Below are 26636 nucleotides of genomic sequence, written 5' to 3' on the forward strand. Positions count from 1 at the left end.
CCCCAAAGGTTCTGGACTTTTTCCAAGCAGGTAGTATCAAGTGAGGTATTAGATGGCAGTGTCAAACAAGAACGCTGAAAGCCACCTGTACTTTGCAGCTCTCCTTTGTTTCGGGGCAGAGCAGTGCACAGCTCGGGAGAAGCGGGCTCTTCCATGCACAGATGGAGATCAGACTCCTACACGGTACCTAAGCTGAGAGTGGCTCCCTTTTTACCGCAGGTGTGCCTAGTTGCTCCTGAAGCACCTACTATTGTAAGAAATGTCGGTCTTTTTTTCTGAGGAGCCTATAGTATCCATGCTCTCAATTTGGTCGCTTTGTCTTTATTCTCTTGATAAACTGATTTTGGTTAATAATTGTACAGTACAGCAAAGATTTTATCTGATCAATACAGCAAAGGAGACCACTATGATGGTAAATTCAGAGTCCTGTAGCCCTAAATGTTACAATGAATCCAATTAAAGGAAATTGTAAGTTTGTATTTTTTAAAAGGAAATTTAAAAATCAGTAGGTTTTTATTTTTAATAAGGTAAAAACGTTAGTTCCATGAGACACCAATGTTAGATCCTTTCAATATTATTTCTAACTTTCCAAAATACATATCTTACTGAAATTAAATCTTTGTGAGAGTTGGTTTTAATAGATGGGGCTTTTAGTGATAAGGTTAAAGAATGATTGTTTACTTTCCTGATAGGATAGCTTATGATGACACCTAGTTTTTTTATGATACACTTTAAGCACAAATGAGACATTATTTGATAAATAAAAAGGATGGTGCCTCCAGAGAATGAAGATTAAATAGGTCCTAACAGTGATGTACAGTCCCCAAGTATAATGCATCTAACACTTCACTCTCATCCAAAGCACAGACTTTGACAATTTAACTGAGATTGAAAATTCGTCCACAGAAGGTGATATGAAAGTAAGGTGATATGAAACTTGCAGCCTGAACTTAACCAAGCTGACTGCCTGCTTAAACAAATATTCTCCAGAGAAGGATTTTAACAGGACTCTGAGTCTGCACTGTGTAACTGTCATAATGTCCAGGATACAACAGAAAATTATCTGTCATGCAAGAACCAGGAAAAAGGTGACCAAATCCCAAGAGAACAGACAAGCAATAGACACTAACCTTGAGACAACACAGATGTTGGAATTTTCAGACAAAGACTTTAAAGCAGCTATTATATGCTCCAGAAAGTAAAGAAAAACATAAAGACAGCCATCTCCAGCAGAGAAAAAGAAACTATGAAAAAGAACCAAGTAGAAATTTTGAACTGAAAGGCACAGTGTCTGAAATAAGCAAATTCACTGGATGGGAGCAAGAGCAGAATGGAGATGAGGAAAGAAAGAGGCAGTGCACCTGAAGATAGGTAACTCAAGAGAAATTATCCAAACTGAAGAGCAGAGGGAGGAAAAAAAAAGTTGGGGAAAAACAAACAGAACATATGAGCATCAAGGACCTTTGCAACAATATCAAAAGGTCTAATGGACAAATCATTAGAGTCCCAGAAGGAGAGGAGAAAGAGATTGAGATCTTTAAGCGCTGAGAGAAAAGAACTGTCAACCCACATGCCTATATCCTGTGAAAATGTTTTCAGGAATGAAGGTAAAATAAAGACATTCTCAGATGAAGGAAAACTTAGAAAGCTATTATCAGCAGACCTGCCCTAAAAGAAATGCTGAAAGAAGTTCTTTAGGATGAAGGAGAAGGGTACCAGAGGGAAACCTGGCTGTTTAGGAATGAAGGAAGAACAACAGAAAAATATAACTATCTAGGTTAACATGAGAAACTTTTTTTCTCTTAAGTTCCTTAAAATATGTACGATTATTGAAAAGATAGGCAGGAATAAGGCAAGTGCTATTAGTTAGGGGAGATGATGCTACCATAACAAAAAAATCAGTGATTTAAAAGCCAAAGAGATTTTCTCTCCTGTAACATAGAGGAGGATTCCAAGTTGACAGGAGGGGTAGCTTTGCTCCTTACATCATTCGGGGATCCAGGCGCCTTTCATTTTATGGGTCTATAGTGCCCTAAGGCTTTATCGTCATCTCTGTAGTTGAAACTCTGTCACAGCCATGTGCAGGTTCCAGTTGAGGAAGGAAGAAGATGGCATGGAGGAAGAACACACATCCAGGGTCAAAAGGCTTCTGGCCTTTCTGCTCATATTCTGTTGGCATCCCTAACTGCAGATTCTGCTGGGAGATGTAGTGGAGCTGGGCAGCCATGCGCTGGGTTATAATTTAACTACTTAAGAAGAAAGGTCAAGTGGATTTTGATGAATAGCTAGCAGCCTCTGCCACAGCAGGTGAAAGAGAAGGGAGGCATTTTAGACAGAAGGAACAGTATGATCAAAGGTAAGAAAGTGAGAAACAACATGAGGTGAGCAAAGACCTAACAGCAATTTTGATGTTGTTGGGATGCAAATAAAAAGACGGAGACAAAACAAGGTGAAACTAGAGAGATGGGCAGGGGCAGATAAAGTTGGATTTTATTTTTAAGGAGGAGTTGAAGGGTTTTATGTACTAGATTTTCATTTCAGTTAGGGGTGAAAGATGGATTTGGAGAATAGAAGACGAGGGAGAGAAAAGCAATTAGGAAGTTGGGGCAACAGTCTTGGTGAGATGGTAAAGTTTTAAAAGTAGTTTGTGATGATACGTACAGAGTAGACGCCTGATTTTAGAAATATCTATAGAAGTAAAATAGGCAGGTCTTGGTGATAAACTGAAGGGAGAGAAAGAAGGAAGCATCTTGGTAGCATCTCAGATTCCTTACGTAGATGACTGGGTGGATGGTAGTACCAGTATGGAATGCCACAGAGTAGGTACAGATTTATTGAGGAAAAAGATGAGTTCCGTTTTAGGTGATAAAGATGAAATATTGTGAAGTTTGATACTCCTACAAAATATTTTTTATTTTATTAAACCTCAGTATGCCAGTAATAGTATGTTACTCAAGTCAAAACTCTTTAGTATGGCATACTTAACAATTTGAACCTAACCTACCTCTCCCGTATCATCTTCTATTCTCTTTAAAATATGTATTTTTAAAGAGTTGAAACTTTTGTTTCAACCACATTAAACTTTTCTCAGAGACATTCCCTGACTCTGAAAAACTAAAACAGGTTCTCTTAAATCATAGCATCTGGGTTGCAAGGGAAATGATGCGACTCAGGTGTGCATAATCTGGGAGCCTAAGTGGATGAGCGGGAGAGTAATCAGGTGGAAAAGAACATTTCAGATGGATGATAAAGAAAAATATTTACACATTTTGAGGCTGTGGTCTGTGTGGTCGAAGAGCAAAAGAAAAAAAAAAGTTGGGAGTAGGATACAGAAGATAAGGCCTTTCTTTCTCCCCTGGCATAACCTTATTCGGGGACTGCAAATGCCCTGTTCCACTTCCTTACAACAATGCAATTATTTGTAGGGACTGGGTTGAGAGCGTGCTTGAAACCGCAGCTTTGGTTCAAGATGTCTTCCTTTAATTACTGTTACACTGTTTACATACAACCACTGATTCGCTGACTGACCAAGGGCAAGCTGCTACTTTCCGTGACTCAATCCTCCCATCTATAAAACGAGGATAACATGGAATTTAAACTGTTCAGGAGGATCAACTTAGATAATACACTTACATACGTGGTTCAGCAAATATTATGGAGTAACAGATGAACGACAGATCAAGAGACGACAGAGCTCACAGGAACTAGGGCAGGAGTTTTAGAAAGTTGTATAAGGGACAGACCTTGAAGTTCCTATGCCCCCCAGGAGACCCGGGAGCGGACGCGAAGCCATACCTTGCATTTCTTGACCCCTACTTCCTCGTGACGGTTTGGCTGCATCTTAACTACTGATTCGTCGGGTCCCAGGCTGCAGCTTCAGCGAACTCCGCCACAAGGCGCCCGCCCGCAGGGCTCCGCGGGTTCAGCTTCGCGTGATGCTGAAGCCCGAGCGCGACGTCGGGTCTCCTGAGCAACGCTACTAACTTCCGGTTTGAGGCGAGGCCGCGGTTGGCGAGAGACCACATTTCCGTTACGTGAGCCGCGCAGGCGCCCTGCGTGTGGGAGGGCGCGCGCCCGCGGCCTGCTACACCCGGCGCGTTCCAGCGCTTCCCCTCCTGACTAGGGCCGCCTCCTGGGAGGAGGCGCCAGCGGGGACAGCCGGGTCTGGAGGCGCCGGCTCGGGGCAAGGCTCCGAGTTTCCGAGGCTCCGCTGAGAAGCCGGGCAGCAGCAAGACCGCTGCTCGCGAGCCGACAAGCTGCAGCTGGAACTGGAACCCCGTGGGGCCGAGGCCCCGGCTGCCGGGCAGCGGCTCCTTCAGGCCGAGGCCCCAGCGGAGAATGAGCCGCAGGCAGTGGCGAGCTCCCGCTGGAGCGGCCGGGCCGGGAGCATGCTGCGCTGGTTCATCACTGTACTCCTGTGTGCCTCCTTCCTGGGGCTGGTGAGAGAGCCGGGTCTGGAATCCTCCCATGCGGGAGCGTGAGCAGGCGTCCTGCAGGGAACGCTGCTTTCTGCACTCAGTCTCGTCTCCGCTACTTGCAGACTCTGTGACCTTGGACGCTTGAATCTGCCCGAGCCTCAATTTTGTAATCTGAAAAATGGGCACAGTTGTAATCTTAGAGAGTTATTGTCCAGTGTGAACTCGTTTTTCCTTAAATATTTTTCCGGCTCCAGCAAACCTGCCTACCTCTCCTCTGTGGGGTTGAGGGATGCAAAAGGGTTTTGCCAGGTCTATAGCCGCTGCCCCACCCCTCCCCTTCCCACCAACCCCCCCAAATTATTGCACAAATCTGTTTTTCTGGTATTTCTTCTTCATTGATCAGATTCACCCCTTATTTTTAACAGGTGGGGAAATAGACCCAAAAAAGGAAAGTGACTTTTCCGAATCATACAGCTGGTTAAATGGGCCAGGAATATCTCTTATTCTGCCTACAGCCTTAAGTGAAACAAATTTTCAGGTCCTTCAGTGTTTTTCTTAGAGCAAACTCCAAGGCTGGAAGCGCCTTTTGGCAACCCCCCGCCCCGCCGCGATTACCTTACTCCAGAACCCACCCCCCACCCCGTCACTTGTCTTAAATATTGAGATACTGTGTTGGTGGGAGAGTGAGTCCTCTGAGCAGAGTCACCTCTGGTCACTTAGTGTCTTTCTCTGAGCCACACTTGATTCTTAAGAGTATTCAGATTTAAAGAAAAGTCATTGCAGACGCTTGGTAAGGCCTCACTGTGCCAGGTCTGTTGTCAAGTGCTTTGCAGGCAGGAATTAATTTGGTTAGAACTGGGCCTCAGCCTTCCCTCCTGTAGCAGGCTTTTACTCTGCGCCTCTGCCCAGGCCTGCCCTTAGCTGGGGACTGCTCAGGCTTGGGGAGGGGAGGGGCTACATTCAAGCGTTTAGAGCAAAGCAGTGCAGTTAGAATCACTTATTTTTGAAATGTAGACCGATTGGAAACATTTTTTTAAGTGTCCAACGAATTTCCTATGAAAGCCAACTGTAACCCCTAATTCCTGCTTATATTACATCACCCTTGTATAAAATTCTATTTTTAAACTCATTGCATATATGTGTATGTAATACTCTCTTAGAGAGGCCTTGCAGACTGCTCCTGAGACTTGGGTTTTCTTTGAAGAAAAATGTAGATTTAGAAATGTTCAAATTGTTTATCTCTTGCATGTTGTATATGTGTAATTCAGAGGAAAGACCCCATCCAGGAATACTGCTGTTTTAACAACATCAAAAAATGGGAATAATATTTTGATGGCTTGATAACAAATTTTGTTTTGTTTTTTGGGGGGGTGGGTAATCTGGTTTATTTATTGTTTAATGGTAGTACTGGGGATTGAACCCAGGACCTCTTGCATGCTCAGCATACACTCTACCACTGAGCTATACCCTCCCCCTGATAACTTAAATTTTTAATGTCAAAATTCTTGTGATATTTGTACATGCAGTATACTATACAAAACTATTTCAAAAAATTTTTAATGTTACATTTTACTGTTCATAGAAAGTACTATAGTCTTTCATGGTATTGTTAAAAAAGGAAACAGAATTGCAGCAAAAAGCCAAAAGAATTAAATTTAAAAAAACAGAGTTGTCAAAACTAGAAAAACAATAGAATTTGGCACACCTGAAATAGGAGTCTGTAGCTCTCGAGTACTAGTATTGTCATCATGAATGTATCCTGACTGTGGAACTTAATCTCCTACATTACATTGAAATCCCCTCCTCCATTTTTAATACTGAAAAAAAAACTACTACATAGATAGATATTATTTTAGTAATTGTAAGTAAAAAGTTCTGTCTTTTTAAATTTTAGGGAATGAGTGTCGCTATTCTGGGACCCACGTTTCAAGATTTGGCAACAAATGTGAACCGCAACATCAGCAGTCTTTCTCTGATTTTTGTGGGCCGTGCCTTTGGATATTTGGGTGGCTCTGTGATTGGTGGAGTTCTTTTCGACACTATGAATCATTTTCTACTTTTGGGTAAGTAAACATCAATTTTAACTTCTTTGTGACTTTCAAGGAATTTACAGTTTGTTTTTAAATATGAAATATACTAACGGGCAGAATGGTTGACAACTTAAAGGTGTACTATTTAGGCATCCTCAGAGGAAATCAGGTTTCCCTGGTGTCGGCTTTCATCTTGTCAGTTACTGGGAATCCATGCTAGACTGCTCTGGAAATTTGGATTGGTCCTAGCGTGCGTTAGCAATCCTTAGCCTTCACAATCTGCACTGTACTTTAGGCACCACTGCTGGATCACATACTGGATGTCCAAAGAGCTCTGCTTGTCAAGGTTTAGGGCAGATCTCCTAGGGCCATCATAGATCAGAATGAACTCTTTAAATTTGCCCAGACAAGACCTAGGACTGAGAATGAAGGTGGGAGGACATGGTGGGTGAAATGATGAAGGCTAAATTTTTGTCCCTCCTGCCCCATGTTAATGATGACCCCAGATCTCTCTACCTCACCCTTGAAATACACTGCAAAGCTTTTAGCTTACTCTTTTTTGAATAAATGTTTAAGGGAAATCTGGATTAATGTGATAAAATGGCTTTGGAAGTAAGGAAAATAATTTACTATTGTTGATGAATGAGTAAACAATCCCTCTGATTTCCAAAGTGGGTTGAAAGAATATATTTCTTACAGTTCCCTCCCTGTTCCCCAAACTAATTTATTTAATACATTTCTACTACAAACTACTGTAGTAATTGCATTTAATTTTTGTCTTTTTTATTTTTTACCTCATATCTAATAATCTCTTTAGGTTCTTAAATATGAAACATTTAAATAAATTTTGAGCTGTCTGTTTTGCTATAAAATTTTGCCTCGTGGTATAATTTATAGTTTGATTATTAGCAGTACTAGGAATGTATTTATATTGGAATAACTTATATTTTTTAGTCCATAAAGATGATTAAAAGCTTTTAAATTAACTATTAGTAGAAGCTGAACCTCTCATCTACTCTTTATTACTCAATTTTAATTTGACCTGTCTCACATTTTTGAGTCTTTATGATGTTGACGTGATCTATGACTCTTCCCATGAATGTTGTTTTTTATAGCTGACCTTTACCTTTCTTCTCAGGGATTTCGATGTTTGCAACTACAGTTGGTCTTTATCTTGTTCCATTTTGTAAGACCGCAGTGTTACTGATTGTCATGATGTCCATCTTTGGTGTTTCAATTGGCATTCTGGATACAGGTTAGTGAGCCCTCCATCTCTGGGAGTAGGGACTTTCTACTAGAAAAAAGTATATCAGATGATATTAAATCATCACTTGCAGTGTCCCCTAAAGTGACACACTGATCTACTGAGTTGGTCATGAGGTCTCCCAGTCAGAACCACCCTTCTGGCAACTACTCTTCTTGTCAAGTAGGGTGCCGGTTGTGGAGCAGCTAACCACAGGGTGAATTCAGAGAATTTTGGTCTTTGAGAGATTGTTGATTTACAGTATTCAAACAGGGAAGCCACCCCCACCACTACCCCCGACTCCCCACCATGTGGGCAAATGAGTGAGCTTTCGTCTGGGGATAGAATATTATCATTGCAATATGGGAGGAATTGATGGGTTAATAGGTAAAACCAAGTTTGGAACCATTACTTGGCTGAGGAAGCACAGAAGCAGCTATCCAGTTTAAAATGCACTCTGCCTTTTGAACCAAGAGAAACCTGTACTTTGTTATTTTCCTTCTTTTCTTTTTCTCTCAAAGTTCCTGTCCTCCTGCGGGAGATCATCTCTTTGTGTCTTGAAATCTTTTAAAACATACTAAATAACACATGTGACATTTGTTCACCCCTAAAACCAGCTTTGTCCCTCTCTTCCCTGCTCTACTGCTTTTTGATAGATTAGGGAAATATTTTTTACTTTGGACTTAATTTGGTTGTGAAATTACAGGATGGAATTATATAAGAAAACATAAGACTTGATATTTCTTGCCTTTCACCTTGTAGCTATACAGGCAGTGTAACTGCAGATGTTAAAGAGTATTCTTGTTCCTTGTTTCCTGTAATGGGCCCAGCAGAATCCTATACTGTTCAAGTTCCTGAACGTGTGTTTCACATCTGCTGTATACATAAATAATTTTCCTCAAGTGGTTGCCAGTTGCAAGTGTGGAAGGATTTGATAATTTGGCCACTATCTGATGGCAGTATATATTTAAAGTATTTATAAATAAATGTATAAATAGCCTCCCCTCCTAAGCCTGCTGTTAGAACAGCATTATGAAAAAAAAAAAAGCCTTAGGCTAATGTGCCTGGCTCATTAGTAGTGGCTTACTAGCTTGTAGACTTCTATTTGTGAGTGTGTGATGTTACAGTGCTTAGAGTTCTCTGGTGTTGTTGGGATAGAGTTCCTTAATCATAGAATTGCCTTAAGTGCAACACTTGATAACTTAGAATATTATAATCCTTGTGCCATGTAAAATAGACTCATCTTCTAATAGTATTGAACTATTTTCTTTACGAAGTTACTATGATTAAATCATTCTCCCCGTCTTTCATTGGTAGGTGGTAACGTCCTAATCTTGGCTATTTGGGGGGACAAAGGAGCCCCACACATGCAGGCCTTACACTTCAGTTTTGCCTTGGGTGCCTTTTTGGCTCCACTGCTGGCTAAATTGGCACTGGGCATGGCGGTGCCTGCTGAAAACCACACAGAGGCTGACTTTAACCATTCTGCCTTCAACCAGTCACCTGAAGCTGACTCAGAACCTCTACTTGGAATACCTGATGATATGAATTTACTTTGGGCTTATGCTGTTATTGGTGCTTATATTTTTGTGGTTTCTCTCTTTTTATTCATTCTGTTCTTAACAAAAAGCTCCAAGTGGGAAAAAGCAAAAGTGTCTGTTCAGAGGTCTCGAAGAGCTAAATATCACAACACCCTTCTTTGTCTCCTTTTCCTGTTCTTCCTTTTTTATGTTGGAGCAGAGGTAACGTACGGCTCTTACGTTTTCTCATTTGCAACCACCCATGCTGGCATGAAGGAAAGTGAAGCAGCTGGGTTGAACTCCATCTTCTGGGGGACCTTTGCTGCCTGCAGGGGCATGGCAATCTTTTTTGCTACGTGTTTACAACCTGGAACCATGATTGTGTTGAGCAACATTGGCAGCCTGGCTTCATCTTTATTTCTGGTGCTTTTCAACAAAAGCACAGTTTGTCTCTGGATAGCAACTTCAGTGTATGGGGCCTCAATGGCAACCACGTTTCCCAGTGGTGTGTCTTGGATTGAGCAGTACACGACCATCCATGGGAAAGCTGCAGCATTTTTTGTAGTCGGTGCTGCCCTGGGAGAAATGGCTATTCCTGCAGTAATTGGAATTCTTCAAGGAAAATACCCAGGTTTGCCTGTAGTTTTGTACACTTCTTTGGGGTCATCAGTAGCCACTGCTATTTTATTCCCTGTGCTGTATAAGTTAGCCACCTCACCTCTTGATCGTCAGCGAAAGGAACACAGGAAAAGCGAGGACCAGAAAGCTTTGCTCTCTGGCTCTGGGCTAAATGACTATGAGGAAGAGAATGAAGAAGAAGATGCAGAAAAATGGAATGAGATGGACTTTGAAGTGATTGAAATGAATGATACAACGAGGAATTCTGTAATAGAGACATCTAGAAATATTTTGATGGAGCCCACAACTGAAGTCTCCAACCAATCCTACTCAAATGTGTTAATGTTTGAGTCCTCTCCAGTTAATACTGGCAAGTCCCCTGGGAACCACCTTGCAAGGAACCAGGACAAAAGGGACTAATGCTTAGAGGAGATGGATTATTTACTGACTTCCTTGAGTTATCACCAGTTCTAAAGAAACCAGTCAGAGCAAAGCATAACAGATTTTCAACATGCTTTGGGGATCAAACTTTCTAGGTCCGAGTATACCAAATGCTGAAAAGTTTTGAAACGTTCTGTAATTCCCAGAGTCTTTCATAAAGAATCAGTGGTCTCATACAGCAGGACCTTGTTGTGAGGCTAGTGTTTGGCATGTGATTGATTAGTTAATATTTTTTGGCCTTCCCCCTGCAGAGCATGCAGAGAAGGCGTTTGTTTTTGAGAAGTTGGGTGCCGTCCTGATAGAATGAAGCTGTGTAGTAGTTGAATTGGTTAGCTGAACAAAATATTAGTCATCAGTATTCTACCAGGGAAGTTGAGGAGAGTCATTTCATAAAAGAGCATCTTTGAAAATGGACATAGATTTTTATTAATTGCTTTACTCTGTAGCGTTGGACCAAAGAATGCTAATGACTCATGATTTCTGATTTCTATGAAGAGAACACAGAACAGGACCCTAGAGACCTGACTTTAGGCTTTCACAGATGCTTACTTGTCTTCTGACCCTGTACTCAGTTATTTAACTTATGTAAGCCTCATTTATCTCATCTCCTGATCTGTGATTCTGAATGAAAATAAGATGACTTTCAAACTAGGAATCCATAAGTTTTGAAGTTTGTGCAAGATGTCTTCTAGAAATTAATATAAGTGCCACCCCAGTCTTCATTTTAAATGAGAAGTGAAAAAAATTGATAGCTTTAAGAATGTCTACTGATTATGAATACATGTCAATTTAAGAGACTCAGTGTTTAATACTTTATTTGAATTATTTGAATAATTATCTGAAGAATACATTTTTAGTACTGTATTTCATTGATTCTGAGATGCACCTTTTTCACATTTTTAACATCTCTAAAATCAGGATATGTGTTAAAATCAATGATCATTTAACATTGTGACTAAACTTAATTGACATGTTTTTTCCATTTACTTATATAAAGTAATGTTGCATTTTACAGTCAGTGTCTTAGTTTCAGTGAAATATAGTAAGTAATTCAATAATGGAGATTATACTATTTTTACAGACATTTAAAAAAAAAGAAGTTATTTTTATATGCTAATTTTCTCTGATTATGTTCAAACTGGATTTAGAGATGCCTTGTTCTAATTTTAAAAGCTGTTTCAGAGTTACTGTGCTAGTAGTAGGGCTGTGGACATGGTCTCCTGAGGTTCTTTGCCTACCTCAGTAACAAAGTCTGGATCTGAGACTTGCCAGGAGTTGCTCCTCTTTGAGTCTGGTTGGTAATCACGTTGTAAGCAGTGTTAATCAGGCTGCTAGTTTAATTTACAGTGAGACACAATCTTTTCTAGTGATTGGAATACTTGTATCACCCATCCAGGCCTCCTCCTCCCTCAGTTTGAAATACTTGGGAAATGAAAGTAATGATGAGAAAGTGGCTTGGAGGCCCTAAGAGTCAGGGGTCATGAGTGTGGCATATCTGATGTGGGTTATCGTTTGATACATGACTGGCACTGATGACAGATTTTGTTCACTTCTTTTTACCACATTTTATGCTAAATAACACCTAATTTCTACCCGGTTATAGTATGTCTGGTTTTTCTTATCTAATTTCTATAAATTTGCCTTTGTTTTTTCTTAAGTGGAATGCAGTATCTTTCTTGACCACTGTCCATTATTGGTTAGTATTAATAATCTGACAGTTTTGGGGAGGGCTGGTGGAGAAATTAACAGTGAAAAGCCCATTCTCCTTGCTCTTTTTATACCATACTTTTCTCTTAGCTAGAACTTGGAGATTACCTTTGCTCCATTTACTGCTTTTTCTCACGTTGATGGTATTTAGGCAGTAACAGCTATTTGGCATCTGGGCAACTTGCTAGGATAGGGATTGTACCTGCAGCATCTACATTTAAGAGGTAAAAATGCAACTCAGGGAGAGACGGTAATATGAACATGGCAGAAAATTTGGAAACCCATGAAAAATGCATTAGAATTCTATAAAGCAAAATGTGAATGGCCATATGAGATTATAGGTATTGTTAAAGTTTGCTAATGTATTTCCATATTGGAAGGATAAGACTTAGTACAATTCCAAGAATTAGCATTCATCCTAATAATCAGTTCTTGGTTAAGTGTCTGCTGAAGTACAAGTAACCAATACCAAATTTTTCTATTGCTGAGTAACAAATTACCACAAATTTAGCAGCTTAAAAACAACAGGCTTTTTTTTTTTTTTTTAAGCCTCACGATTTCCTTGAGTTGGGAATTTGGGCACAACTTCACTGAGTTCTCTTCTCAGGTTCTCACAGGGCTGCAATCAAGCTGTTGGATAGTGCTTCTTTCTGGTGCTTGGGCTTCCCTTCCAGGGCCATGTGGTTTTTTGACAGTATTCAGTTCCTCGCTGCAGTGGGCTGAGGTCCTTGTTTTTTGCTCTCAGCAGACACCAGTCTCAATTGCTGCAACCTCCCACAGATCCTTGCTGTATGGGCCTTTTATAGGTCCTCTCACAACATGGCAGCTTATTTCTTCAAAGCCAGCAGGAGAAACTCACCGGAACCTGCTAAACTGGAGTGAGAAGGAGTCACAGATTCTGCCCCAAATCAAGGGGAGAGGCTAATATAGAGATGTATCTGATTAGGGGTCACCTTAGGATGTGTCTTCTGCACTCAAGTACCTGTAAAATCAAGGTTCGGGGAGCCAAAAATTTTGAGCTGGGGGAAAAAACCTTCAGCAGGCACTGAAAGTAATTATAGATACAGGCCGTTGAACCTATTAGTGTGGGGATGGAAGACTCCCTACAGGCCAGGCCAATAAACCTGATAAGTGAGAATCTTCGTTTTGCATGTGGGGCACTGGAGGGGTTAACTCGGAGTTAGGCTTTTGTTTTTTTCTCTTGAATTTTATTTTATGTCATTTACCACTGTGCTTTTTAACCTGTTCATATGCAGCATAATATGAGGGAAATAGGTAAATTTCAGTTTAATTATATTTTCATAGTGAAGTCCAGGAACACTTTGAGAGCATTTTTCAGTTACTCTGTTATTTCTTTTAAATGTTTTTTTGAAAATCAGTTTTTATTATAAAAGTAATGAAGATATAAGAAAAGGTCATGGTAGAAGATTAGGGAAGCACTTGAACATATAAGGGAGACACATAAGTAATCATAATCTTAAACATCTAGAAAGTTATTTCTAATCAACTTAATTTCCTAAGCAAAGGGTACAGTGTAAGAAAAAAAATTCCTTCTACCAGATAAGTTATCAGAAACAACTTGAATTTTGTGTCCAGAGTACATTGACACTGTATTTGGTGGACTGGTTTTTAGTTTGAAGAATTATAGTTTATTAAAAACAAAACCAAAAACAATGTAGCAACACACTCCTGAAAAATATGTGAGACCCAGATTACATGTAAAATGATTTTGTTTGAAGTAGATTTATTAAATAATCAGAATGGATTTTTCATAACCAGAACTTTTGGTTTACCATAGCAATGTATCATTCAGTCCTGCCACTTAAAAGTTATTACTAGAATAGAGCTTAAAATTCTTAATGTAAGTAGCTGTATTCTTCTGGGATGCCCTGTTTTTGTGTTTGTTAAGTGCCCTTGTTTTTTTCATAGTGTTGCAAATATGTTTGTGTGCATTTGCTTATGTGAACCTGGGTTTGATTTTTTCTTATACTATGGAAATGCAGTGGGGATAGAGGTGATAGGGAGGGGATACAGGAAAGCTTACTGTATGATTCAAAGTTAATTAAAAATATTCTTTTTTTTGTTTTTGTTTCTTTTTTCTTTTTTTTTAAGTTGGTTTTTTTTTTAATAGGGAAAAGTTCAAATATATTATTTTGTTGTACTCTTTGAGGATCAAGATTCACCATGATATGATTGTAATTTGTCTTTTTTTTTTTTTTTCAATGGAGGTACTGGGAATTGAACCCAGGACTTCCTACATACTAAGCATGTTCTCTACCACTGAGCTATATACCACCCCCCCCAGAAATGTTCTTTTTTTAATTGAAAATTTTACAGAGATTATTGTAGATGCACATGCAGTTGTACGTAGTGTTATTTTTCAGATGTGCTCAGTCTGCAAGGGTGGAGAGTTAGACAAGTGCTTCTCATACTTCAATGTGCATTAGAATTGCTTATTAAAGTACAGATTCTCATTTAGTTGGACTGGGTTGGGGACTGAGATTCTACATTTCTAACAAGCTCTTAGGTGATGAGGTACCTATTTTTCCAGTGTCTTCATTGGAGAAATGTTTGTTTAGGTCTTCTGCCCACTTTTTGATTAGGTGTTTTTTTTTATTTATTGAGTTATATGTGCTGTTTGTATATTCTGGAAGTTAAGCCCTTGTCAGTTGCATCATTTGCAAATATTTTCTTTCATTCCATAGGTTATCTTTTCATTTTTTTGATGGTTTCCTTTGCCGTGCAAAAAGCTTGTAAGTTTAATGAAGTCCCATTTGTTTGTTTTTGCCTTTATTTCTATTGCTTTGGTAGACTTCTCTAGGTGAACATTGCTACAATTTATGTCAGAGAATGTTTTGCCAATGTTCTCTTCTAGGAGGTTTATGGCATCTTGTCTCATGTTTAAGTCTTTAAGCCATTTTGAGTGTATTTTTGTGTATGGTGTGAGGGTGTGTTCTAACTTCATTGATTTACGTATGGCTGTCCAGTTTTCCCAACACCATTTGCCAAAGAGACTGTCTTTTCTCCATTGTATATTCTGCCTCCTTTGTTGAAGATTAGTTGACTGTAGGTATGTGTGTTTATTTCTGGGCTCTCTATTCTGTTCCGTTGATCCATATGTCTGTTTTTGTGCCAATACCATGCTGTTTTAATTACTGTAGCTTTGTGGTATTGTCTAAAGTCTGGGAGGGTTATTCATCTACCTTTGTTCTTTTTCTTCAGTGTGGCTTTGGGAATTCTGGGTCTTTTATAATTCCTTATAAATTTTAGGATTATTTGTTCTAGTTCTGTCAAAAATGTCCTGGGTAATTTGATAGGGATCCCATTAAATCTGTAAATTGCTCTGGGTAGTACAGTCATTTTTAACAATATTAATTCTTTTTTAATTTATATTATCTTTATATTTCCTTTATCAGTGTTTCATAGTTCTCAGCATATAAGTCACCTCCTTGGCCAGGTTTATTCCTAAGTATTTTATAATTTTTTTTATGTGATTTTAAAAGGGATTCTTTTTCTGCTTTCCTTTTCTGATACTTCATTGTAAGTGTAAAGAAGTGCAACAGATTTCTGTATGTTAATCGTGTAACCTGCTACCTTGCTGAGTTTCTTTATCAGCTCTAGTAGATTTTATGTGGAGTCTTTAAGGTTTTCTATATGTAATATCATGTCACCTGCATGTAGTGGACAGTTTTACCTCTTCCCTTCCAATTCAGATCCTTTTTATTTCTTTTTGTCTGATTGCTATGGCTAGGACTTCCAGGACTTTGTTGAATAGAAGTAGTAAGAGTGGGCATCCTTGTCTTGTTCCAGATTTTAGCAGGAAGGCTTTCAACTTTTCATCATCGAGTGTTATGTTAGCTGTGGGTTTGTCATATATAGCTTTTATTATGTTGAGGTATGTTCCCTCTATACCCACTTTAATAAGAGTCTTTATCATGAATGGGTGTTGAATTTTATCAAGTGCTTTTTCTGCATCTTTTGATATGATCATGTGGTTTTTGTTCTTTCTTTGTTGATGTGGTGTATCATATTGATTTGCATATGTTGAATGATCCTTGTGACCCTGGGATAAATCCTACTTGATCATAGTCAGTGATCTCTTTTATATGTTGTTGGATTTGGCCTGCTAATATTTTGTTGAGAATTTTTGCATCTATAATCATTGAAGATACTAGTCTATAATTTTCTTTTTTGATAGTGTCTTTGGTTTTGGTATCAGGGTGATGGTGGCTTCATAGAACGAGTTTGGGAGTGTTCCCTCCTTTTCAGTATTTTGGAAGAGTTTGAGGAGGATCGGTAAAAGTTCTTCTTTGTATGTTTGGTAGAATTCCCCAGTGAAGCCTTCTGGTCCTGGACTTTTGTTTGCAGGGAGTTTTGTTTTGTTTTGTTGTTTTTTAATTACAGATTCTATTTCACTTCTAGTAATTGGTCTGTTCAAATTATCTATTTCTTCTTGATTCAGTTTTGGTGGACTGTATGTTCCTAGGAACTTGTCCATTTCTTCTAGGCTGTCCAATTTGTTGGCATTTAATTGTTCATAGTATTCTCTTACAGTTTTTTGTATTTCTGTGTTATCAGTTGTAATTTCTCCTCTTTCATTTCTTATTTTGTTTAATTGGGTCCTCTCTTTTCTTATTGGTAAGCCTAGCCAGAGGTTTGTCAATTTTGTTTACTCTTTCCTTTCTGACCTTTATTATTTCTTTCCTTCTGGTGACTTTAGGTTTTGTTTGTTCTTCTTTTTCTAGTTCTTTTAGGTAGTAGGTTAGGTTGTTTATTTGAGATTGTTTTTGTTTTTTGAAGAAGGCCTGTATCACTGTGAACTTCCCTCTTAGAACTGTTTTTACTGCATCCCATAGATTTTGTGTGGTTGTGTTTTCTTGAGTTTGATTTTTAGTTAGGTATGAATAGTTTCATATGTAATGATTTAAAATTTTGTAACACTGAATTTTTATAGTCAAAGAGAATTATTTTTTGTTTTCCAACATTTTCCTGTTGTCACTGTAATTATCTCTTGTCCTAATCCAGTTTTCCCAGAAGAGACCAGCTATAGGAAGAGAAGAAACACACACTTTTGTTAGTATTGCTTTAAACTCTAGGCACACTTTTGGCCCAGTATAATTAGCTTTGTATCACCCACATACTGAATAAATGAACTCATATGTCAGGCATCTACCTCACAGTTTTATTATCTCTGGTTCCAATTTTTGTTCGGTCACTGAGCAAGTGTTTGAGAATTTACTTTGTGCTCGGCACTGTAGGCTATTTTTTTTTTTTTTTTGAAATGGAGGTACTGGGGATTGAACCCAGGACCTTGCGCATGCTAAGCATGCACTCTACCACTGAGCTATACCCACCCCGCTAGACTGTGTTAATGAGCTTTTTCTCCTGTCCTTGGAGTACCGAGTATCATTTTCATGTAGTTTTGATCCCAGTTTTCTGCCAAATAACTGGTCTTGTGTCATATTTTCCTTTGTTTATAAACACAGAGACCCCTCTGGCCACCTTGGATCCAGACGGTGTGTGGTTGGGGAACCATGGGCTGAAGTGGGCCTAGAGACTTCAGGAGCTGGGCCCAGTGCTGCAGCCAGGCTCCTCTCTATCAGTTTCTCCAAGCAGCTCTGCCTCTCTGTGGGACTTCTCCCTATCCTCCTTCCTTTTGGCCCTTTCTCTGTGTATATCTGGTCCAGATTCCAGAAGGAACCTGTCTGACTGACTTGAGTAGCTGCCGTTGCCCTTATTGGGCAGAGTCCAGACTCAGGAGTTGCTGATCAGCCTGTGATTGGGCCCTGCCTTGGATCAGTGTCTGTTGCCCCCATCCAGAGAGTGGCCACCTCAATGTTCCTCCCCACACTACTGAGTCAGAAGCTGTTATAACCAAAAAGGTAGTTCCCCCGTCTGCTCTGTACCTAGGATAGTACTGGGCTTAATGAATATTTGCTAGTGGATGCCTGAATGGGATACAGATTGTCAGGCTCTGGGGTTAACTGTCTTGGTTCATGTTTGGTTGGTTGGTTGGTTGGGGGAGGTAATTAGGTTTACTTATTCTTTGAGGAAGTATTGGGGATTGAGCCCAAGACCTTTACCTCTTGAGCTATACCCTCCCCCCATGGTTCATATTTTGAATCAAAATTGGAAAAACAAAATTACACCAAATTACAGGCCTTTTTTTGGAGATTTTATTAGATAAAGTTAGTAGTGGACTATTGGATTTCCACCAAGGTAAAAAGCTCTCTCCTAACGGAGTATCATTTGTGCTTGAGTGAGATACAAGAGGATTCCCAGTTTGCAAGAGATCTTGTTACAGCTCTAACCTCTGTGGACCAGAAAGATTTTAGATCCAAGCATTTCAGTCATTTAAAAGGTATCTACTGACATTTACCATGTTCAGTAAATCAGCCCTGGGAATATAACAGAGGACAAAACAGATGAGATTCTTGCCTTCATTGAGCTTATGTTTTACTGTTTCAACTAAGATTTGCTATGCCACCCTTTCTGTTAGCTGGAGTCAGCTTATTGTAATAGATTTTACCCAGTTCCAGAAAAGTCAGTAAAATAGCTGAGCTCTTGTTTTCTTGGTGTGTGTTTGTGTCTGTTCATTTCCAGTATTTTTATATGTAATCTTTGGGGTCATTCTTAATTCAGAGTTTTATAAAAATTATTTAGTACAGTACAGTTGAGGTTAATATTATGAAAATCTGCTGAAGAAGCTACAGCAGAGGAGTCTGACATCAACCTTGGAATTTGTTCAGTAAGCCAAAGGACGTGTTTATGGTTGAACCTGATGTTGGGTTACACCTCCAAACACCTGTAGGTTAACTGAGCAGGTTTTTATTCCTCAGCCATTTCACTTATCACTTGCAGAGAACTTTCTCCCTTTAGGAGGGGACTATCCAGTTCTGAGTCCACACACTCTTTGGGCCTTTAACCTCACGGAAACAGACTCAGAGGTGGAAGCATTTAGGAAAGGAAAAGTTTACCTACAAGAAAGCAAGGGAGGGCTAGCTTACCAGATGAAAACACAAGTAATTTCAAGGAAAAAAGCAAGACCTGCCAAGGTTCCCAAGTTTGCATTAGTCTGTCCGTAGTGGAAAAGCAGTAACTCTCCCACATGATTATCTTATTCGCACAGGTCGTGACAACTTGTCAGACATCAGTATAGCAAAAATCAGGTATAAAATTGCTTTGTTAGGGAATCTGTGTTTGTGGTTTTATTGTTTTTGAGATCAGAAGCAGTTAGATGACCCTGTTACTTGCAGTTTGTCTCAGAGGGTGACATGTCTTCTGATTGTGATATGAGAAGAGCTTACTGAAGCAGGGCAAAGTGACATTTTGCTTCTACACCCTCCAGAATCCATAAGCTCCAGGAGGAAAAAGGGCCCAAGGGAGAAACATGATTGCAGCCTTATTTCTGTCTCCTGGTCAAGTGATGAGCCTTTGCTCCAGTGGTTTTTAACCCTGACTGCTGTTAGAATCACCTTGAAGTATTCAGAAACTCCTATAGCAGCATTTTCACTTAAATAAAAATTTAATTGGTCTGTCATGGAGCCTGAGTATTGATGTTTTTAAAAGTACCGCCGGTAATTGTAATGTGTGGTGGAGGCTGAGAACCGCTGCTTTTATCAGTGCATAGTACTGGAACTTCTCGTTACAGTGGTTTTTAAAGGCCAGCTTACAGTTTGGTTATGTCATGCTTCTTTTATAGATGCTTGAAATTCTGTGCAATTTCTCTGAAGGAAAAACGGAGAGGAAGAGCTCTCCTATTTCCTGTTACCTCCATTGCTGCTTGGTCAGTTAAAGGAGGTCATCGATACTGTTATTTGAAATCCTGCCCAAAACCAAACCAAACCTGGACCTTTTGGAGATTGCCCTTCAGACAGGCTTTTGCTGATCAGTTTTGATTTGTGTGTGCTTAATGGGGGAGGAGTGGTGATCTTGTAGATTTATTACATCTGGGTTTAAGACTACTCACTGTTTACATGGCTTTGTACAATGTAAAACCTTGTTTGAATAAAATGTTGATATAAATAAATACTGATGCTGGTTTAAGATATGTGTCTCATTTCATGGATGTTAAAAAGTGAGTTTGGCGTCTCTCCAAAAATTAGTCAAGGATATTTCTAGATTTTAGATTGTGAGTACTCCAAAATGTATGTGATAGTTGTATTTGGTTCCTAAAATGTGAGTAGTATTTTATTTCACTTTACATGGATGTTTTAGAAATGACATCTAACATCTGATGACGTCTACCATTTTTGGCCCTTCAGCTTCTCTTACATTTATGACCTAATTTCTAAACTTACAAGTCCACCAAAGAAGTAGGCACTAGCTGCATATTTTAGCTAGTATTTTACTTGAATGATACTTCCCTAATTAAGAGGATTACAGATATGTCTCTGTTTCACAATGAAGAGGAAATTATCATAATTGCACATTGGGTGGAAATTGGGCTGCTCTCCTTGCTTCCCTGATGTACTGGGCCCAGCAGCTGAGAGCCTGCCTATTTTTTAACTTGTTTAAAACAACTATAGTGGTAGTTCGGTTAAATGCTTCTAATTTGGATCGTGATTCAGGTGTACAGCAACCTTTCCACCCCCTTCATGCTTTACTGGAGTTTTGGGAAAAGATGTTTTTAAAAGTAGAAAGTTTAGGTTGAAAGAAACTAAGTAACCACATTCTCCCTTGTCTAATCAGAGCGGTTATAAGTGACATTCCGGGTGCTCTTATTTGACTGCTGCTATCTCTGCTTTTAGTGACCTCGGTTATAGCTGTGCAGTTCACTCTGGGCAGGGATCCTCTCGTACTTTTGCCTCATGCCAGGGACTCTGAGCAAAGCTTGGCCTTTTCTGGCTCCTCATAAGTACACACCTCTAGAAGCCTTGGCGTTAGGCCAGATATGATTTCAAGTATATCTGACTGTGATGTCCAGGGTCCCAGCATTTTCCATGAGGAAACAGGGGCTTGGCTTATTGTTACACACCCACTTTATCTTCCAGGGACTTGGCTCGGCATGAGAGTGCACTGAGTGACCGCACCACCTGCTCCTAAGGGTTCCCTGGGCTGGAAGGATGGGGTAAGAGACTAGTTCACAAGGGCAGACTTGAGGACTGGCTGGGACCCCTCTGCTACCTCCTTGGAAATGATAATGGTTTGGGGAGTGGAGTTTTTCCGTATGCTCACTACAGTAGCCATTTCATTCTCTCTCCTTTGGGAAACTTCAATGGATCCAGTAGAACATGTGACATAAACTCATATGTGGTGTGGTGGTTAAGAGGGTGCGACCTGGAGCCTGGATTTGAATTCTGATTCTGCTGCGTATTACCTGGGCGACATTGCTTAATCTCTCTGTGCCTTAGTTTTCTTCGGTAGGGTAGGCTTATTTATTAAATGAAATAGTGTTTACAAAACACTTAGCATATTACCTTGTATATACTGTTGTGGGCTGAATTGTGTCCCCCCCCCAAGTTCATATGTTGAAGTCCTAACCCCCCATACCCCAGACTGTGACTGGAGATAGGGCCTTTAAAGATGCGCTTAAGCTAAAATGAAGTCATTAGTGTGAACCCTAATCCAATATGAATGGTATCTTCATAAGAAAAGGAAATCTGGACACAGACAGAGGCAGGGGGAAGATCAGGTGAAGACACAGAAGACAGTCATCTACAAGCCAAGGAGAGACCGCGGAGGAAACCAGCGCTCCCAATGCTTTGATCTCAGACTTCCAGCCTCCAGAATTGTGGGAAAGATTTCTGTTGTTTAAAACCACCCGATTTGTGGTCCGTCGTTATGGCAGCCCTAGCAAACTAACACACTTAGTTAAGCACACAGTAAATACTAGCTACTGTTACAACTTTTAATATTATTCCCAAGCCACTCAACCAAAGAAAGAATAAGGCAGCCACAAATGGGGAATTCTGATCAGAAAATGGTGTTCACTAGTTTAGTAAGAGACCATCTACGAAAGGGAAGTAATAGAGTTTTAGATAACTGTTGTGGTTGGGAGCCAGGTGGGACACCCTAACTAAGCTAATGAGGTTTGGGTCACAGGACAATTAGTTGTCCTGGCAAGTCAGTAAGAAGACATAGGGCTGGGAGCTCTTGCACCTGCCCTGGGAGTTCTCTGCTTAGGCACCAGGCAAAGGGTGGACTCCCTTGGACCTGACCAAGCGGGTGGGATAACTGGAGCCCACTAGCAACAAAAGAGTGAGCAACAAGAGCACGCGGTTGGTTTTAACAGGTAATATATGCATGTAGTGATACTCAAACAGTACAAAGGTAAATTAAAAAGTAAATGTTATTCACCCTTAACCCCAACCCCCATTAAAACAATCTTTCTATTTTTGTGCATCTTCTAGAGACATCTCCACATATACACAAATGTGTTTATATGTATATATATACATATCTAAACTGAATATAAAGTACCCTCTGCTTGCTTGCTTTGTGATTTATTTCTATTGAGATGTCATTGACATACAACATTTTATTAGTTTTTGGTGTACAACATAATCATTTGATATATGTATATGTTGTGAAATGATCACAATAGGTTTAGTTAACATCCATCACCACATAGTTATATTTTTCTTGTGATGAGAACTTTTAAAAGATTTATTCTCTAAGCAACTGTCAAATAGACAATACACTATTGTTAACTACAGTCACCAAGCTGTACTTTATACCCCTGGACTCACTTATTTTATAACTAGAAGGTTTTACCTTTTGACTACTTTCACCAATTTGCCTACTCCTCATCCTGCACCTCTGATAACCACCAATGAGTTCTTTGTATCTGTGAGTTCAGTTTTTTGTTTGTTTGTTTAGATTCCTCATATAAGTGATATTATATAGTATTTATCTTTCTCTGTCTCACTTATTTCACTTGGCATAATTCTCTAAGGTCCATCCATGTAGTCACAAGTGGCAGGATTTCTTTCTTTTTTAGTGACAAATATTCCACCACACACACACATCACATTTTCTTTATCCATTCATCTGTCGTCTGTCATCTGTCAATGGACATTTAGGTTGTTTCCATATCTTGGCTATTGTAAATAGTGCAGCAGTGAACATGGGAGTGCAGATCTTTTCAAGAAAGTGATTTCCTTTTCTTTGAGCAAATACTCAGGAGTGGAATTGCTGGATCATGTGATAGTTCTATTCTCAATTACGAAGGAAACTCCATATTGCTTACCATAGTGGATGCACCAGTTTATATTCCCACCAATGGTGCACAAGTGTTCCCTTTTCTCTACATCTTTGCCAATAATATTTGTTATTTTTTTACCTTTTTGGTAACAGCCATTCTAACAGATGTGAGGTGGTATTTGTGATTTTGATTTGCATTCCCTTGATGATTAATGATGCTGAGCACCTTTGCCAATAACTGTTGGCCATCTGCATGTCTTCTCTGGAGATTTATCTACTCAGATCCTCTGCCCATTTTTTTTATTTTTAATTTTTATTAGAGTATGCTTGATGTACAGTATTATATCTTATAGGTATACCACATAATGATTCACAATCTTGAAAGATTACACTCCATTTATAGAATACTGGCTATATCTCCTGTGTTGTATCATTGTAGTTTATTTATTTATTTATTTAGGGTGGGAGGTAATTTATTTATTTTATTTATTTTTAGAGGAGGTACTGGGGTGTACTTGTGCATAATATCTTGTACCCTTTAATCCTCTACTCCTGCACTGCCCCTCCCCTTTCCTCTGGTAACCACTAATTTGTTTTCTGTATTTTTGAGTCTGTTTCTTGTTATATCCACTAGTTTGTTTTATTTTCTTAGATTCCACATATGAATGATATCATATATTATTTGTCTTTGTCTGACTTATTTCACTAAGCATAAAGCCCTCCAAGTCCATCCATGTTGTTGCAAATAGCAAAATTTGTTGTTTATTATGGCTGAGTAGTATTCCATGATATATATGTATACCACGTCTTCTTTATCTAGTCATCTGTTGATGGGCACTTAGGTTGCTTCCTTATCTTGGCTGTTATAAATAATGCAGCTATGAACATTGGGGTGCATGTATTTTTTGAATTAGTGTTTATTTTTTCATATATATATAGTATATATATACATATTTTATATATATATGTATATAATACTCAGAAGTGGAATTTCTGGGTCATATGGTAGCTCTATTTTTAGTTTTTTGAGGAGTGTCCATTCTGTTTTCTATAGTGGCTGCACCAGTTTGCATTCCTAACATCAGTGTGCTGGGATTCCCTTTTCTGCACATCCTCAACAACACTTGTTATTTGTGGGCTTTTTGATGGTAACCATTCTGGCAGGTGCGAGGTGATATCGATAAGCTCTGCATGAGAGGCTTGCTGGGTAGAGTATTCTCGGTTGTATGTTTCTTCCTTTCATTGCTTTGAATACACGGTGCCACTCCCTTCTGGCCTGCAGAGATTCTGCTGAAAAGTCAGCTGATAGTCTAATGGGAGTTCCCTTGTATGTAACTTGCTTTTTTCCCTTGCTGCTTTTAATATTCTCTATCTTTAGTTTTTACCATTTTAATCACAGTGTATCTTGGTGTGTTCCTCTTTGGCTTAATCCTGTTTGGGACTCTTTGTGCTTCCCAGGCTTGGATGTTTCCTTTCCCAGGTCAGGGAAGTTTTGTTATAATGTCTTCAAATGTGTTCTCAGCCCCTTTCTCTTTCTCTTCTCTTCCTGGGACTCCTGTTATGCAAATAGTGCACTCATTGTTCTCCCAGAGATCTCTTAAACTCTTCTCATTTCTTTTCATTAGTTTTCCTTTTTTTTTCTGCTCAGCATCAGTGATTTCCACTAGTCTGTCTTCTAGCTAGCTCATTGGTTCCTCTGTATCATTTAGTCTACTGTTGATACCTACTAGTGTATTTTTCATTCCAGTTATTGTTCTTTATTTTTTCTAATTCTTTGTTAAAAAATTCTAACCTCTCCCTCTGTGCATCCATTCTTCTCCCGTTACTTGATCATCTTTACATTCAATACTCTGAATTCCTTTTCAGGTAGATTGCCTATCTCCACTTAGTTCTTCTAGGGTTTCATCATGTTCCTTCAGTTGGAACATGTTCCCCTATTGACTCATTTTGCCTAACTTGTTTTTATTTCTTTGTATCTGGCAGGTTGGTTTCATTTCTTGACCTTGGAGAACTGGCCTTTTGTAGATGTCCAGTGTATCCCAGCAGAGCACCCCCCTCTTAACACCAGAACTATATGATCTAAGGATGCCCCTACATTGGCTGTGTGGCCCTTTCTGTTGTGTACTAACTATTGTGTTCTGTCTGGTAGGCTTGGTTGGCTGCCAGGACAGTTGGTTGCCAGGCCCTGCCTTGTGTGGAGGCTGCCAACTTCTGGTTGGAGGGGCTGGGTCGTGAGGCGGCTGGCTGAGGAAACTCATTTTATAAACCAGAGAGTTCCTCTACAATATAGTTTGCTTTGTAAACCACTCTTGGAGCTGGCCAAAGTTCTGAGGGTGAGGAAACGAGAGGTGCAGTGGGTTTAGTGCTGGCTTACAACTCCATCCTCCGATCCCAAATGCTAGAAACAATTCATGACTACTCTCCTGTATAAAGCTTTTATTAAGCAGAACTCTGGGGTATCAATGGTATGAGGATTCATTCATTTTCATAAAACCAAAAATGGTTAAAGGCTAACAAGCTTCCTCACATCAGGAGAGAAACGGGTGTTTAGCGGGTAGCAATGAGTAAAGTGCCTTTGGCAGACTGTCTTCCAAGAGGTGTAGGTCACAATGACAGACATCAGGACACATCCAGCCTGAAAATAGTGAGTTGTGCACTGTTGCCTTACCCCGCCTTCCCTTTTCATGGGAGAGCCCTAATAATGTTGTTTATAGCTAGATTTATTCCTACTTTATAAAATCGTATATGTGGCTACTTTAAGAAATACTAGTCTGAAATTGAGAAATCAATTTAAATCTTATTTGCTAGGCCTTGAAGGAATATCCCTGTGCTTCAGTTATTATGAAAATGAAACAATGGAAAGTAGACGGGAAGATCAAGGTGACACAGCAAGAGACTCCATAAGGTGCGGCTCTGGGAGAGAATTTGGGTCATTAGGACAGCATGTTGATGGCAGAGAATGTGCTTTTTTTCTGAAACTAACAAGGACATGTCCTATGACAGTTGGCAGGACTGAATACAGTTTTCAGACTCTCTCCAGCCCTCACAGAACTACTTCCTCTAAGAATTCTTTATAACTGCTCTTCTGTTCACATTTTAATCTGTTTTTCCCCAATCTATTGGCCTTCTTTACAGACACTATTAGAAAACTGAAGTTCATATAGAATTGAATATTACATGGTTCAGCATTTGCCCGTTTCCCTCTGTTGACTGGGACTCCTGTGGGAATGAAGAGGGAGACAAAGTTGTAAGTAGCTTTTGTTAACACTTCACATCTAGGGAAACACATTGGTGGGAAGTGGTCAGAATGACAGAAAATGATGTTTTAACAAACTTAAGGGAATGTTTAATGAGATTGTTTCTAAAGCATTACTGAGAAAATTAAAGGGTTTTTTTTTTTTTTGGCAGTATGGGTGAAAAACAAAACTTTATTAATAGCTGTTCTAAAAGAGGGGAAATAATTATGAAAGTATACTGGAAGCACCTTACAAAATATTTTTTGGTAAAACAGGGC

At 39.4% G+C, this 26636-nt stretch overlaps 1 protein-coding gene across 1 annotated transcript; it reads left to right on the top strand.

Moving 5' to 3' along the window:
- Window positions 1-4109: 4109 nt before the first annotated feature.
- MFSD4B (major facilitator superfamily domain containing 4B) lies at window positions 4110-14625 on the top strand. Its single transcript, XM_006187442.3, is given in 5 exon segments — window positions 4110-4439; window positions 6313-6481; window positions 7587-7703; window positions 9009-10228; window positions 10230-14625. Coding segments are annotated over 5 exon segments (1584 nt in total). The 5' UTR covers window positions 4110-4388; the 3' UTR covers window positions 10257-14625.
- Window positions 14626-26636: the final 12011 nt, after the last annotated feature.

This window comes from Camelus ferus, chromosome 8, assembly GCF_009834535.1.
Source record: "Camelus ferus isolate YT-003-E chromosome 8, BCGSAC_Cfer_1.0, whole genome shotgun sequence".
In the NCBI taxonomy this organism is placed as follows: Eukaryota; Metazoa; Chordata; class Mammalia; order Artiodactyla; family Camelidae; genus Camelus; species Camelus ferus.